The sequence below is a fragment of the Saccostrea echinata genome, unplaced genomic scaffold (assembly GCF_033153115.1).
Source record: "Saccostrea echinata isolate AGI-Se365-2 ecotype Australia unplaced genomic scaffold, CSIRO_AGI_Sech_v1 ptg000001l, whole genome shotgun sequence".
In the NCBI taxonomy this organism is placed as follows: domain Eukaryota; kingdom Metazoa; phylum Mollusca; class Bivalvia; order Ostreida; family Ostreidae; genus Saccostrea; species Saccostrea echinata.
In genome coordinates this window covers 28518602-28534149 of record NW_026889750.1, presented here as the reverse complement: position 1 = coordinate 28534149, position 15548 = coordinate 28518602, and the positions used below count along the sequence as shown (strand labels likewise).

The 15548-nt window shown below is 35.0% G+C and overlaps 2 protein-coding genes across 2 annotated transcripts in view; one reads left to right on the top strand and one right to left on the bottom strand.

The window, feature by feature from the left end:
* LOC133188797 (NADH dehydrogenase [ubiquinone] 1 alpha subcomplex subunit 9, mitochondrial-like) overlaps positions 1–15548 on the top strand; it is a 186080-nt gene that overhangs the window by 44964 nt on the left and 125568 nt on the right. The gene's annotated exons all lie outside the window — the stretch shown is intronic.
* On the bottom strand, positions 1569–2877 carry LOC133188881 (potassium channel regulatory protein-like). The gene is made up of 2 exons (XM_061324368.1): positions 2838–2877; positions 1569–2575 (listed from the first exon to the last, which is right to left on the bottom strand). The coding sequence occupies exon 2, from the start codon at positions 2553–2555 to the stop codon at positions 1860–1862; it is 696 nt and encodes a 231-aa protein (XP_061180352.1). The 5' UTR covers positions 2556–2575; positions 2838–2877; the 3' UTR covers positions 1569–1859.

The following is a 15548-nucleotide window of genomic DNA, read 5'->3' as shown; positions in this document are numbered from 1 at the left end:
GATAGGTACAATTATTTGAAGATAGGTACAAATATTTGAATATATGTTAATTTGGCGTTCCATATGTCAAGTGATATTGACTGAAGACACAGAAAGTGATAGCCAACCTAGTAAGCTCAGTCGCTATCATTTTCTATGTCAGTCTGAAGTCAATATCACTTGACATGGGTCCTTATAACCACATATTGACCATTCACTGAAGTTCATAATAGTTATATTATATAATCACTCAAAGTTAATAATCTGACACAGTTCTATCTGAACAGACTTGGCTGTCATTACACCACAATGGTAAAAACTAGCTTCTTATATTATGACGTCACGTTCTATGTAACTTTGGTGCAGTCGAATGGTGCATCGTGCGATATCTTCCACAGACATACTTTTGCGTTAATATCACAAAAGGACGAATATCACTTGGCATCCTTTCAGTCAATGAAAATTACAAAAATAATCTACTTCTATGATTTAAATTTAATTTTCTTTAGTTTTAATCCCTTACCAATTCATCTCTATGTTCCTGTTCAAAAATCAGATTATAATAGATGCAAATTCTAATAACATATCATCGGACCCTCTGGTATTCTCCACTCTTACTCTAAAGCTTGGGTAAGCCCACTGGAATCTTATACAGCTTTTCTGCACATCAAATCCAAGGAACTCGATATATATAAATATAATACATTAGGGATGGCAATTGAATACAGAATAGCTAATCTGGTTAACTGCAAGATGTTCTGACCCATTATTTAACCAGTTAATCGTATCAAAATACACATTAAAATTTTCTTGACATTTTTTTTTTCAAGTAGCTCTATTCATATCCACAAGACGACTAAAAAAAATGTAAGAAGTTAGAAACATTCTGTTTATCTGGATTTGAAATCTATACATATATATATATATATATATATATATATATATATATATATATATATATATATATATATATATATATATATACAGCAATCAACGGGGATTTAATTGACAGAGCAGTTGCAGGGTTGTCCATATGAATTAAAATAGTGGGAGATATTCAAAAAGTAGGAGGGGGTCTAGGGTTCCTTCCTTAAAAGGGGGATAAGGGGGAATACAAGAGTAGCCAGGGTATTACCTCATTACTGGTGGGGGGAATTCCCCAGCTCTTAGGGACAATCCTGCAGTTGGGGGCATGGTGTTTGAACAGTAATAAACACTTCTCCAACTGACCAGTTACCCAGCAAACTTAAACCGGTGAGCCTTAATTACCTCAAATCAGCTTAAACAAAAATGTTTATTAATAATTATCAACATTTATGCAGATTTTTCTTTTTTTAAATGATTTTAAGAAATTTGCATTCAAATTAATTTTCATGTATTTCAATTTTTTGACAGACTGATTACAGATTTTCTAACTGAATACCATCCTTTCGACCAAGTTAACTGGTTACAAATTGCCAATTGTTTATATATATATATATATATATATATATATATATATATATTTGATATGAAAATACCATTGTTATTCAAGGGAAAAATTACAGTATTTTACTGTTGAAAATGTAATAAATAATCATATTTAATGGTGTAGATAAAAGTACATAAATTAAATAAATAAAAATTGTTCAATTTTTTCAAAAAATGATATCATTTATATCTAAAATCCATTGTTATATATTTGCAATGAACTTTGCAGAAAAGAAAATAGAAAGATCGATCTCTTCAATGAACACATTTCAATGTTAAAAACATTATATGGCACATGAACTTCATGTACATGTATCGATCTGCAGCTATAGAATTTATGAATATAAAATAGTCATGTAACTTCCATTGTGTGAAAGACCTGTAGGAGCCCTAATTTTAATTGTTATCAGTTATTTCTGTTTGTATATTTTCCAGCGATCCCTGTAACTCTGTTCTATGCAGAGTATGCTGGTGTCCTGTCCTTTTGTTAAACTGGATGAGGATGATAGGTCTGAATTTTCATTCACCCATCCACTGTTACTTAGAAAATCTGCTAGCTGAATTCTCACATTACTTCCAAAAATTTCTAGTTCCACATAATTTGATCCATTTTTACATTCCAATCTTTCTGCTGCCTCTTCACCAACAAGAGTTGAGGGCAGTGCAAGTAAATCTTCTTTCCTTCCAAGTAAAATAGTTTTCACCCGAGAATTTTTTGAGGGCATTGTTGCAGTTGTACCTGTTCTCACTTCCACGATTTCTAAGTAATGAACTTCCAAGTTTTCTTTCATTGCATGTTGTCTTGAAGATGTGATGCTGGTTATCAAGGGTTGAATTTGGTAAAAATCAGCCTCATTTTCCAGTAAATCATAATCTGTAAAGTGTTGTGGCAAACAAAGTTTTCCAGATCTACAAAAATTCAGTATGTATCTGAACATTTGTCCGTCTCGGTCAATAAAGTAGTTTCCATCCTGGTCCATTTTGGATGGGATATCACCTTTAAACATCACTCCCAGCATTGAATCTGGATACTTGACAAGGGTAGACCTTGTCGTTGTATAAATATGTCCACCCACATTAAGTCTTAAGATCTCTGATTCTTCCATAGTTTGCAAACCAGTTTTGTCTGTAAAAAGAAAACAAGAGAAACTAAATGTTGCTGTAGACATTTAAAATGTATTTGAAATAGAGTTTATATGAATTCTAATTCACAGATACGGTAATAAGCAGATCAGGATATATATTTTTTTTAAAATTTCGGGGGAATTTTTCCGAATAAAAAATTAACAAATGCTCTCTATATACAAGATGTCACTTGCAAGACATTTCCTGGATGGAGAATTTTTTTGTAAAATTTTTGGTGTACTGTCCTGCGAGGAAGTAATTACCAGGAAAACGCTTTTACACGTAGAAAACCGTCCACCTGTCGAAAAGAAAAACAGCTGTGTGATGCCAGGCCAAACTGGAAATCATCATTGAAGACTAAAAAAAAAAAAATCAAGTTCTGATCCAAATCCGGAAAATCGAACAAGACGTGTGGATTTCTTCAAAATGAATACAATAACAGTTACAGTAACACGGCACTATTTTAAAGTACACACAATGGATATTATTCAATTATTGCTGTTTTTTGAGGTCAATACGATGACTTAGCCCCCTGAGGAATACAAGATTCATCGAGCCCGAAGTGCTGTGAAAATTTTGGACCCCCCCTTCCCCAACACACACACACACACACACACACACATGAAATATGATTTGGGAGTTTGGAAACTTTACGGTTTTATTTTTTTATTATTTATTTTATTATTATTATTATTGTTCATTTATTTATTTATTTATTTATTTATTTATTTATTTATTTATTTATTTATTTATTTATTTATTTTTTATTTATTTTATTTTTTTGCTTGTCAAAGTTTTTCCTAAGTTAGCAGTTGATGATAGAAAATGATTACTATTTTTAAAAACTGAAACTGGTGAAGAGACAAATTATTAAATTCCTTTGCACACTACAGATACAACCTATTGGGAATTCCGACAGATTGTTGGAAGATTGATTTCCAAAACTAGGCCTACATAGATACTGAAACAGAAACTCAAGCATCTTTTTAATGTCAACTTCGGAGTACTTGTGATTTTTTTTTTAAATCTTTTTTTATTACATGGTTCAATTCCTACGAAAGCCTATTAGGATCAAACTATGGTTAAAAAAAATTTAAAAGGCGTTATAACGCCTTTTCAAAAGGCGTTATAACGCGAAAAAAGGCGTAATAACGCCTTTTGAAAAGGCGTTATAACGCGGAAAAAGGCGTAATAACGCAAATAAAGGCGTAATTACGCCTTTCCAAAAGGCGTTATTACGACTTTCTAAAAGGCGTTATTACGCCTTTCCAAAAGGCGTTATTATGCCTTTCTAATAAAAGGCATTAATACGCCTTTCAAAAAGGCGTTATTATGCCTTTTGAAGGGCCATTATTATGTCTTTGACAGGCCCGTGCTTTTGAAGTGTGAAGTGGGGGGGGGGGTCCCATAAAATTGACAAGCAAACAAAAAAACAAGAACCCCCCACCCACCCACCCCGAAAAAAAATAAACTGCCTAAACTTGAGGGGAATTTTTCTAACTTTTCGGTAAAACTTTTTTTAAATGCAATGACTTGCCCGAGTTTAACCATACTGCAACAAAATGTTAAGGGACCAAGCAATCAATAAATGATTTTTTTATATTTAAACTATAGCAAGACTATTCTCCCAAAAAGTGGGGTGGGGGAGCCCCCCCCCCCCTCCCCTCGCATTCGTAGTACCGGCCTGTTTGAAAAGGAGTTATATCCAAAAATGGAAAGGCGTTATTTTAAAATAGTAAATATATGAAAGATTAAACCAAAGCCATCTTTATTTATGCAATATTTAGATTATAGTTTTAAAACTTTTAATATTATAAATTATATTATAAATTACAGTATTCTCTATATTCTTGCACATCTCGCAGACAGTTGTTTGCATTTTGCATGCATATTAAGAGAAGTCAACACTCTAGTTTTGAATATCCAGGATATAGGCAGAACCAGCTTTGGGCTTTGCTAGCCACGTATTAAAAATTAATGTCAAATTTGAAATATTTTTCTCTCCTCTCGGAAAAAAACAGGCAAACTATTCGCATAGGTATAATGAGCAATTAGCCTTCAACCAAATTTCTGAAATCCATGCACCTTGGTAGAGGCGTCTGGCATCAGAGAAGGACTAAGTTGGTTTAACACTGAAAATATTTTACACAATTAAAATTTTTTTTTTTGGAATCTAATTATAATCAGCCCCCAGGGTGGGCTAAGTAAGTCATGTATTGAAAAAAGAGACGTTATAATAAGCCTTTTGGAAAGGCGTAATAACGCCTTTTGAAAAGGCGTAATAACGCCTTTTGGAAAGGCGTAATAACGCCTTTTTTAAAGGCGTAATAACACCTTTTGGAAAGGCGTATTAACGCCTTTTAGAAAGGCGTAATAACGCCTTTTGGAAAGGCGTAATAACGCCTTTTAGAAAGGCGTAATAACGCCTTTTTAAAAGGCTTAATAACGCCTTTTTAAAAGGCGTTTTCGCGTTATAACGCCTTTTGGAAAGGCGTAATTACGCCTTTATTTGCATTATTACACCTTTTTCGGCGTTATAACGCCTTTTAAAAGGCATTTTTACGCCTTTTTCGCGTAATAACGCCTTTTAATTTTTTTTTACCGTAGTTTGATCCTAATAGGCTTTCGTAAATTCCTGCACAAAGCGCTGGTACGTTTACATGCACCGACTTTCCTGTTTAATCGTAAAATAAGAAGAAGGTATGATCAGGTGCCGTGAAAGAGTTCAGGTTCGAGTTCAGTTTATTCCGCATGCATCGAAACCAAATATTGGTAAATAGGGTACAAAAATAACATGCATGTATATGCATTTCATACAAACTGGTCAGAGGTTCATATACAGTACAAAAAGATGTTGAAAGTTAATAAATATAAGAGAGAGAGGAGGAAATATATCAAGGAGGACTGACAGCATCATAAATTTTTAAAATTAACAAACATGTCCCCCCCCCCCGATTTTTTTTTGTTTCGAGTTGACACGAGAAGCATGCGAAAAAATTCTGACCCCAGCTAATACCCCCCCCCTCCCAGCAGTTAAACTCAATAATCCGTGCCTAAAAGAAACCTGTATTGGTCATTTGAACAAACAGAATGCATGGAATTGGATGGGAACTCGTATAAACATGCAGAGGTTCTACGCCACAGTCGTTTCTTGCAGAAATAAGAGCCATAATTGCTCAATGGACATAAGCAGTCTTCTCCGACGATGTCATGCACTGACTACATGTATTCCAGAATTAAAGTTTATCTGTAAAGTTCATTGTATCTTTGCCGAATTTCTTTGATTATGTACGGAAGCCCATTTAGGACCTATCAAAAAATATTTTTGAATTCGATATAACGAATTGTCGAATTTGTTATAACGAATTTAATTCGTCATATAACAGTTTCTTTGAATTCGTTATAACGAATTTAATCTGTTATAACAAATTTATTGAACTCATTATAACGAATTCAAAAATTTGTTATAACGAATTCTGAAACTTGTTATAACGAATTAAATTCGTTAAAACGAATTCTCTAATTTGTTATAACGACTTATATTCGTTAAAATGAATTCGACAAATCGTTATATCGAATTCATACATATTTTTCTATAGGCCCCGATTGTTGAATTTGATTTAACGAATTTAATTCGTTACAACAAATTTTTGAATTTGTTATAACGAAATAAATTTGTTATAACAAATTTTTTGATTCGTTATGACTAATTCAACAAATTTGTTATAACAGATTAAATTTGTTATAACGAATTTAAAGAAATTGTTATAACGAATTAAAATTGTTATAACCAATTCTACAATTCGTTATATCGAATTTGAAAATATTTTTAGATAGGTCCTAAATGGGCTTCCGTAGATTATGTGATGTAATCTGTTGTAAACTGCATTTTTCTGTATAGAATAAACTCTTTGTTATGCTACTGAGGTTAAAACTTTTTATAGTCGGTTAAAATTTAAAAGCTCTTCAAGGCTTAAATGTAACATTGTTAAACTGTATGATATATTATAATGCCGATTTAATATTTAAAAAAATATCTATAGAAATTGCAGTATGATATTGCATTTCTGGTATTTCCATGATCAAAACACTAAGGTCTTGTAAGTGATGGAAAATTATATTCCCGTGTTTAAGATAAATAAATATTTTTTTCTGCCACTGGAACTTTGATCGCATGTATCGTTCAGACAAGGATTGGAAATGTTGATAAAATTGCTTGTAATTTCATATCAGAATGTATTGTTAACATTTTCTAAAGATCAAGACATATGAAATATCCGTTTAAAATTCCTTTTCTTTCATACAATTAGCTCTCCTCAACGAAGTTGGGGGGAGCTTATGTGACACCCTCGGCTCGGCGTCCCAGGTTTTTGGTGCAGTTTTTATGCCCCCGTTTTGAAGTTTCGGGGGTATATAGTTTTTGCCCTGTCCGTCTGTCTGTTTGTCCGCAAAAACTTTAACCTTGCCCATAACTTTTGATTGAACGTTTACACTTGAAATTTTTAAAGCATGCAGGGTTCTCCATCATTTGAAATTTTACTGTGTTGCAGACTTTACGTGAACCACTAATATTCGCGGTATTTTGGCGATCAAATTCGCAACCGAACCACTATTCATTATGATTAAACACACACACTCTCAACTTTTTTGAATCACCAATTCGTTATACAAAAATTGTAGTTCAGATCCAGCATCCGAAGCAAGCCTGGTAGTGAGCATCCTTAGACTGAAGTATCATCCATGCAAGTTTGGTCAACATGCATAGGGCTTATAGTTATTTGGTAATGTTCGCACTCGTGAAAATATTAAAAAAAAATCTTGTTTTACTCGTGAAATAAATTCCATATCCAACTACAAAACATTGAATATCCTTTATTTAACCACATTATAAAGTTATAGTTTTGAATCACTGCCAAGTATGACGTCACAGTGCATAGTGGCTTAATAGGCGATTTTCCAGACGTAAAAAAGACACGTGTACACAAAACGTACACAGTACGTACTTTAAAACGTAGTTGTGGCACTTATGCGGCGTATTTTCTTTGATGACTAGTGTACTGTAATTTCCAATACTCGTTCTGCACCCAGGTAGGCGTGGCCTAGCATCATACAGTAACTTCAGAAACTGCAAGTTATTGCACTGTATCAAAGGAGGCGTGGTAATTATACCGTACAATAATTTTAGAATTATTGTAAGGTAAGAAAATCAAATCCTCACAAAATTCATCATTTAATCAACCATTGTAAAGTTCAATTTTTCAACAAAACCACCTTTAAATTAAATTTAATGTCCTTGTACAATTTTTACAAGACAAAGAAAAAAGAAAAAAAAAGACTCAATTCAAAAATATCAGGTTTAAGTAGTTTAACAAGCTATCTGGCTAGTCATTGATTTTTGTGAAAATTTCACTTTAAAACTGAAATGTAATGTTACAATTTTTAAATTCTGCAAATGGGAATCTGTTCGGTTTGAATCTCTTGCTCTGAGGTTCCTCACCCTGGACATTTGCTGCAGTCTGTGGAATAACGGGACACTCATCTGAATATCTGGAGTGCATCCATCTAGAGTATTCAACGGAGTAGAATTCTCGGTACACTCTTTGGGCGGATCCAAGATCTTTGACACATTAGCTTCCATTTGTGCACTGGATCTTTTGTATTTACGGACACCTGCTTGAGAACGATGACCAGTCCAATCCATTACCTGCTGCTCTTCAACACCAAACATATATAGCTGGGTCGCACAAGTGCGTTTGTCGCTATGATTCGAATAATTACCCTGTAAACCACCTTTCGTGCAGATGATTCGCATTAAGTTTTTCAGCTTGTTAATTCCCACAACTTGATTTCCGTATCGGATTGGCACCTCAGATGTTGCGGACAGAGGTCTTCGATAGAATGTTCCTTGGCGTCCAAGAGAATCCAGATATAGATCAAAATAGTCAGCAATGTATCTCTCACCTACAAGAAAATTTTGAATTTGTAAGCTGATGAGCGAGCGAGTAAGCGTACATCCTCACAGAGAGAGGGAGAGATTCTCTTACCGGACTGGCAGTGATGTTTAATGGTCTTGTTGCACACATTTAGCTGTCCCAGCCCTCCTTTGTACGTTTTGGTTTTTCGACCCGTAAACTCAATAAATTTTCCCAGCTGATCTGATCCAATAGTAAGCTGTTCACATTCCAGGTTATGATGTTCGTCGCACCCACGCAAACCAAAGATTTTACATGCGTAAAAGAAAATCGTTTTCTGAAGTTGTTCTGCATTTTCCTTCCAAGCACTCCAACATCCCACAACTTGGCCTCATCTTCTGGTAAAATAGGATCAGCCTGCTTCGTAGTACACCCTATGCCTTTTTCAATCAGCGACTTCATTTTTGCATCTAGAACTTTCCGAAATTAAATAAAAGTTGTGTTTTTTTTTCGTCTAAAAAGTTTTTATCGTACACACCTTTGTCTCGCAAAAAACGAAGTAGTCCACAAGAAATCAAGTACAGGTTCTTAGGGGGGTAGTCCTTACCATCCTGCCGTCTAGCTTCCACTATAAAGCGTTGTAACCAGTAATTCATTTCCTCGCTGCCCTGGAATTGAAGTTCTGGAATAGTTTGGGATCTGCCGGTTCTCCATTTCTCAAACACGTTGACCGCCCATCTAGTGTTTTGTTTAGTGTTTATGTTTTCCTGGCTTTCAATTAGAGATTTCAGTTCACTCTCGGTCACTGGGGGGGGGGGGGGGGCAAAACGATCACCCGATGTGGTCGGCAAATTCGAACTGTTTTCATATTCACTCAAAAAGTCCCATTCAAGCTTAAATTCACCATGCTCCGATCCTGTGTCGTACTCTGCTAGCGTCTGTGTAAGGCTCATGTTCAGTAATCCGTCGAAAGCTTCCATTTTGTCGCACACTTGAGACAATGTCATGTCGTCTATTTCTTCAACTTTGAAGTCATTATCTAAAAAATCTACGTCCATCTTTTAGCTTGAAACAATCCCAACTAAATTGTAGCGCGAAAAATGCCACTGCAGCTCGTGAAAGTAGGCGTGCCACAAAACATTTGCTGGACCAATAGTCATACAATAATTGCTGTATCTGGAAATGAAAGGGGGTCGTGACCTCATGCCCTGCGGGCACTCGTCACGCCCCCGTTTCATTTCCAGATACAGCAATTATTGTATGACTATTAGTCCAACAAATATAATGTAAAACATAGCGCGTGCTAGGCACGAGGACTGCAGGTGTTGATTTTTGCATACCATCCTTTTTTCCTCTTTATTACACATTTAACTGGTTTTTCCAAAGATACTAAAAATAAAACCTCAAAGGGGGTATAAATATAGGTGTATATGAAAAAAAAACCCACATCAGTTGACCATGGTCAGGGGTAACAGCTACAGTAAAGAAATGAGTAAAAGTCAGTTTGGATAAAGAATTCCTAGATCAAGGATGAAATCCCTCACAGAGGCAGATGTGGATTGAGGCATATCATGCAAAATCTACAGTGATGGGGAGATAATTTCTGATGAAGAATATAACCGTTTATGTCAAAGTTTATGCCCAAAAGAGGGTGAGGATTACCTGGATCAGCTTGAAAGACCCTTGACTGCAGAAAAAAGCCAAGTTTCTGGATGACAAGAAAAAACAGTTATTAGAAGAAAAAAAATTTCCATGCTACTAAAGCAGGAAAAGGATTCTATGCCAAAAAGAAGAATCCTGTGATGTTTACAGAATACGGGATGAGAAGATAGATGACCCAGATGACCATACAGAGATCCGTAGCCATCAACTGGATATTTCTTATAAATTATGTGAAAGAAGAAGAAGATTTAGACTGTTGCTCAGTAGTACCTGATCACAAAAAAGGAAATCCATCCATGGACAGGAAAATTTCATCAATTGAGGGGATTCATTCAAATGAAGGAACCTTTAGAAGGGTTTGATATAATGAGACTCTATACCGAAGGAGAATTTCTTACGTCTCACAGCAGCACACCAGAATTGGAAAGAGTATTTTACCTAATAGTAAGATCATATTGAGAGAATATTATCTTACTGACTTAGAACAGAACCCAAGCCAATCATATCAATGATTCAAAAATAAAATCCATAGTGTCATGCCTGAATTGGCCGCTCATTCTATATATACATATCCAACACAGACACACAATATCGAACACGCGCAGTTTCAAAATGAACTTCCAACCCATTCAGGTTAGCATGGACTTAAAGCTGAGCACGATTCGTAAAAGGAATGTGTCCGCCATATTCGATTGGATTCTCGCTATATCTGAGGGCCCCTACATAAAACTGCTGACTTGGTCACTGTTCAGTGTAATCAATCGTCACCGGTGTAGAAGGATATATGCTATACAGCATTCGGTAGCGACAAAATATAACTGTGTTCCTATTCTAATGCAGGAGAGAAAGATGCCAAAGAAACTTACAACAGTTGCACAGGTCAGTGCAGTATACAAACAAACACTTGTAAATACACGTAACTGCAATAAAATATAAACAGGTAATACAAGATAACCAGCACGAACACGGGTCGCCATTCCACGCCGATACCCGTGACAATAAAGCAGTCAGGTGTAACGAATGCGAAGAGTATACCCCGGTGCTGATATTGTAGATAGTAATGTTGAAAATGGCGAAAATATGCCTATTTACAAGTAGTGTTCAGCTTTAAATGAAATTGATCTTAAGTACTGGGAGACTGGTATGGTGAAGTGGTTAAAGCTACTGACTGTAGCCAGCAGGAGTGGACATCACTCTAACGCCACATAAAAATACCACGGGGAACATTTTCCTGTACTGTTCAAGGAAATTAGCAAATTTCTCGCTCCTCCTGTGCAAAAAAAAGGATGAAAATGGTGCTTTAAATCGAGACAACGCTGGTCTCTGATATACATGACAAAAATTGTATTTTTCTGTATGTGCCGAAAACTTAATATTCCGAAAGGCAACAAAAAAAAATAGAGTGGAAATTAAAACAAATGTGAATTCCAAGACCTCGAGAAATTTAAATTTGATTTTGAAACCGTACATGTGTCTTGCATTATTTTTTTCTTTTTATGCGAGAAATAAAAACAATAAAGAAACGCCCATTTAACTGATAAGTGAACCAATCAAACACTGTTCAATATTTCAGAAATAGAACCATTCTCCACCATGAAGAATCGATCCTTCATGAGAATTGGAAACATTTGATTGGCTGAATAAGTGGGTTATGTTCTATAAATGCAGGGTGGTAACTATGATGAATATGGGACACTGAAACTGATGGGAGAAACAAGGAATTGGTGTCAAGAGATTATTAGAAATCGAAAATTGGTGCCTGGAGGAGATGGTCTGCAAAGATGATGTGAGATTTTAGATTTTAACTTGAATGAAAAATGTTAAATCTAATAGTTTTTTTTAAATTAAATTGTGTTTTATGGAGGTTATCCCCCTTTAACCATCAAAAGTTGGGTTTTGTCCCATATACGTACATTTCATATGTGAAAATAGGTGTGTCACCAAAAGAAAAATCATTTTCTAACCTGAGCCTATGAATGATACAAGGGCTCTAACTATGAAAGGGACAGTCAGAGCTCAACTCATGGAAGAGATTAAGGTTCATTATGTAAACAAACCTGATGAAGGACTTGGCAATTGTTACATTGCCAACTTAAAAAGGACAGATTTAGGAAAGCCAGCAAATGGATATTTAATTTAACTGGCTACGGGAAGGTGGATATAGATCAAATCATTAGAATGAAATATGGAGATAATGAACAGTACTCGATCTCAAAAGTCCATACAAACAAAACAAAATCAGGAGCAGGGCAAACACGGACCTCTCAGTGAAACATTAGAGGTGGGATCAGGTTCATGGAGGAGTGAGCATCCCCTGTCGACCTGTCTCACCCGCCGTGTGCTCCTTGTCAAGATCGGGAAAAAACGGAAAAATCCGTAGACAATTCAGTGTGTAAATAATTGCCTAGATTAATGACAGATTGTATTTGCTGACAAGGTCATTGTATAGGTCATAGAATTTGCGAAATGATGACTTTAAACGAGACTGTTGATATTCTTGTTATCAGTAACTGATCTTACAAAAAGAAATCTATCCAGAGACGGGAAACTTCATCATGTGAGAGGATTCATTCAAATCAAGCACTGGGGGGGGGGGGGGGCATGAAAGATACATGTGGAAAAAAAATTACATGTCTCACAGCACACCAGAGTTGGAAAGAACATTTTACATGCAGGGTGGCAACTATGAAGAGTATGGGACTCTAAAACCTGAAAAGTGAAACAAGGAATTACTAGCAGTGCCACTAGATTGTAGATTTACCTGAATAGAAATGTTTAAATCCAATATTTGTTAAATTGTTATATATAAAGTTGTCACCAAAAATATTATTTCCATTATGAGTCTCCAGGAGATATAAGGAGAATTTTTTTTTAATTCAATTATTTCGGATTTCCAACGTCTCGACATGAGCATCACTGAAAAGACATCATTTGTCGAAATACGCATCAGCATGGTGCATCAAAATTGGTACCGTATAATATTTACATTATGACCCCTGGGTCGAGGCCTCTGCTGGTGGACTGTAAGTCCCCGAGGGTCTCTACAGCCCAGTAGCTTAATACTTCGGTACTAGCTTGAAAATACTGATATATATAGATATATTTAATTTAGTGTTGTCAAATCGGACGATTTTTAGTAACCGGTTACTCGCTTACTTTTCCGATCGAGTACCCGTTTACTCGGATGATTTTTCGTTACAGTTACCATATCTATTATTTACCTCATCCTTTACCTATCGGTAGAAATAAAACAAATGTACTGTATATGAACTATATTTACAATTACAAACTCAAACACACACACACACCCTCACACACACACACACACCCTCACACACACACACACACCCTCACCCTCACACACACACACACACACACAATATCTTCAAAGAATTTTGATTTTAGATGTCACTCGAAACGGTCAGTTTGTGTTTTGTTTAAGAAAACAATTTTATCGACACACGAAGAAGAAAGATATTCGTCAATCACCATTTTTACAATGGCTCTCGTTACGTTTTCCTTTACAGCCCCTGATATATGTCGCGATCAAGGAGATTTAAAATACCCATAATTACTGGTTGATTTGTAGAGTGTCCAGTAAATGGCTGGTTTTCGAGTAATGTTTTAATATTAGGTGATTTAACATATTTGTAGTCCCATTCTTATACAATAACTCCGATTCACATAATTTACATTTTGATACAGATCTCGAATCAAAAATACTTCCAAACTTTATGTCTGCGGCGGCATCTTAATAAATTATGTTCCTTTGACTAGCACAGGTGTAAATGAGGTAATTATAACTCAGGTCTTCAAAACTATTATATACTCCTGGCAATCAAAGTTATCAATTACATGTATATAAACTGCGAAAACTAATCAAAACAAATCAACCCTATTTGTGAACCACTAGATCAAGTTTAACAGTAAATAATTTTAGGGAAATGTGTAACCGAATAGCAGTTTTACTAACCGATACTCGCTTCGTTCGACGGTTAACCGGTTAACCGGGTACTCGTTGACAACAATAATTAATTGATGTAGTAAAATTTAGAAATTTATTTCAAAATCAATAAATTCCTCATGCATAGCTCTGATCATTCGACGTATTTGGCTCCAGTCTTTGACACCCTTTTTTCAGCTCTTCTGGTCAGGCCTTTTCATTTATTCCTCGAAAATTTAAGACTCTAGACGGGATACAAAACATCCGGTTGGGGTTATAAATAAAGGATAAAACCAGAGATTTCAGAGTTTTCCATTCTGAGGTCTTTGGTTTTATCCTACATTTATATCCCCAACCGGAAGTTTTGTATCCCGTCTAAAGTCTTAAAATGTATCGCGGTAATTTTCGAGGAATACAATAAAGAGGCTCGACTAGAGACGTCTGAAACGATTTCACCCCTACTAATGTTACTGTGATTTAAATTCAAAACACGTGGTGTAGGTTGACCCATTTTAAGGTTATAGGGTAGAACCGATTTTATAAATAAAATTGGCCGTAAACAGGAAATTCCTATAATCTGTTTCTTATTAAAACATGTCCTATAAAAATGTGTTTCCAGAATTTTCTGAAAGATTTTTAAGATTTTAAACAGAAATGAGTGGGATTAAAAAATAACAATCTACTTAATCTTCGCTTTTGTGATAATTTACGATGAAGACTGGAGCTTAACGGGTAAAATCACGTGTAAAGGACTTAGTGTTAACTTATCTCACTAAACAAGTACTGCTAAGCAGTATTGAAAAGCGTCTTTGATTGTTCTACAAAGTCATCGGCGCTTTGTTTGAGTCTCGGAATATTCGAATATTCACTCATCAGTCAAACAGGAAAGTTTTTTTTTTTTTTTTTTTTCACTGTTTTGCCTAATAATAACAATTGACCGAGTATGATTTAATTAGACAGTACATCAAGCATTACAATGCAATGTATTGTAGGACAGTTATATTTTTATTTAAAAGCAGAATGAATTAGCTTGCAATTAAAAAACTTCTTTCGACACTCCAATTTTCCTCCGCATGTTTCGCATATCAGACTTTCAATAGAAAATAAAAAAAAAAATTAAAAAAATCAGCAAAAGTAACTGTTCTTTGTTTAGAACATAGCTCTAAGTACTGTTATCGGAATATATTCTGTTTATCCTTCCTGGTGCTTATCTGCATCACTCTCAAAATTCACACTCATCAGTCAAACACGAGATTTCTCTCTTTTTCAATCTTTCATATACCAAAACTAGGCGTTGCATAAAATAATAAACAGCAATGACAAATTTTTCGAAAAATCCTTCGATATTATTACTGCATTGTTAATTTAGATTGGTATGAAAGAAAACAATCATATAAGAAAATGTGAATGAAAATATTCCATCCAGTCTGTTTTTCAAAACTTTTTTAAAAATAAAA

Excerpts from the sequence above, each read along its gene's own strand:
- LOC133188881 (XM_061324368.1), bottom strand. The coding sequence starts at position 2,555 with ATGGAAGAATCAGAGATCTTAAGACTTAATGTGGGTGGACATATTTAT.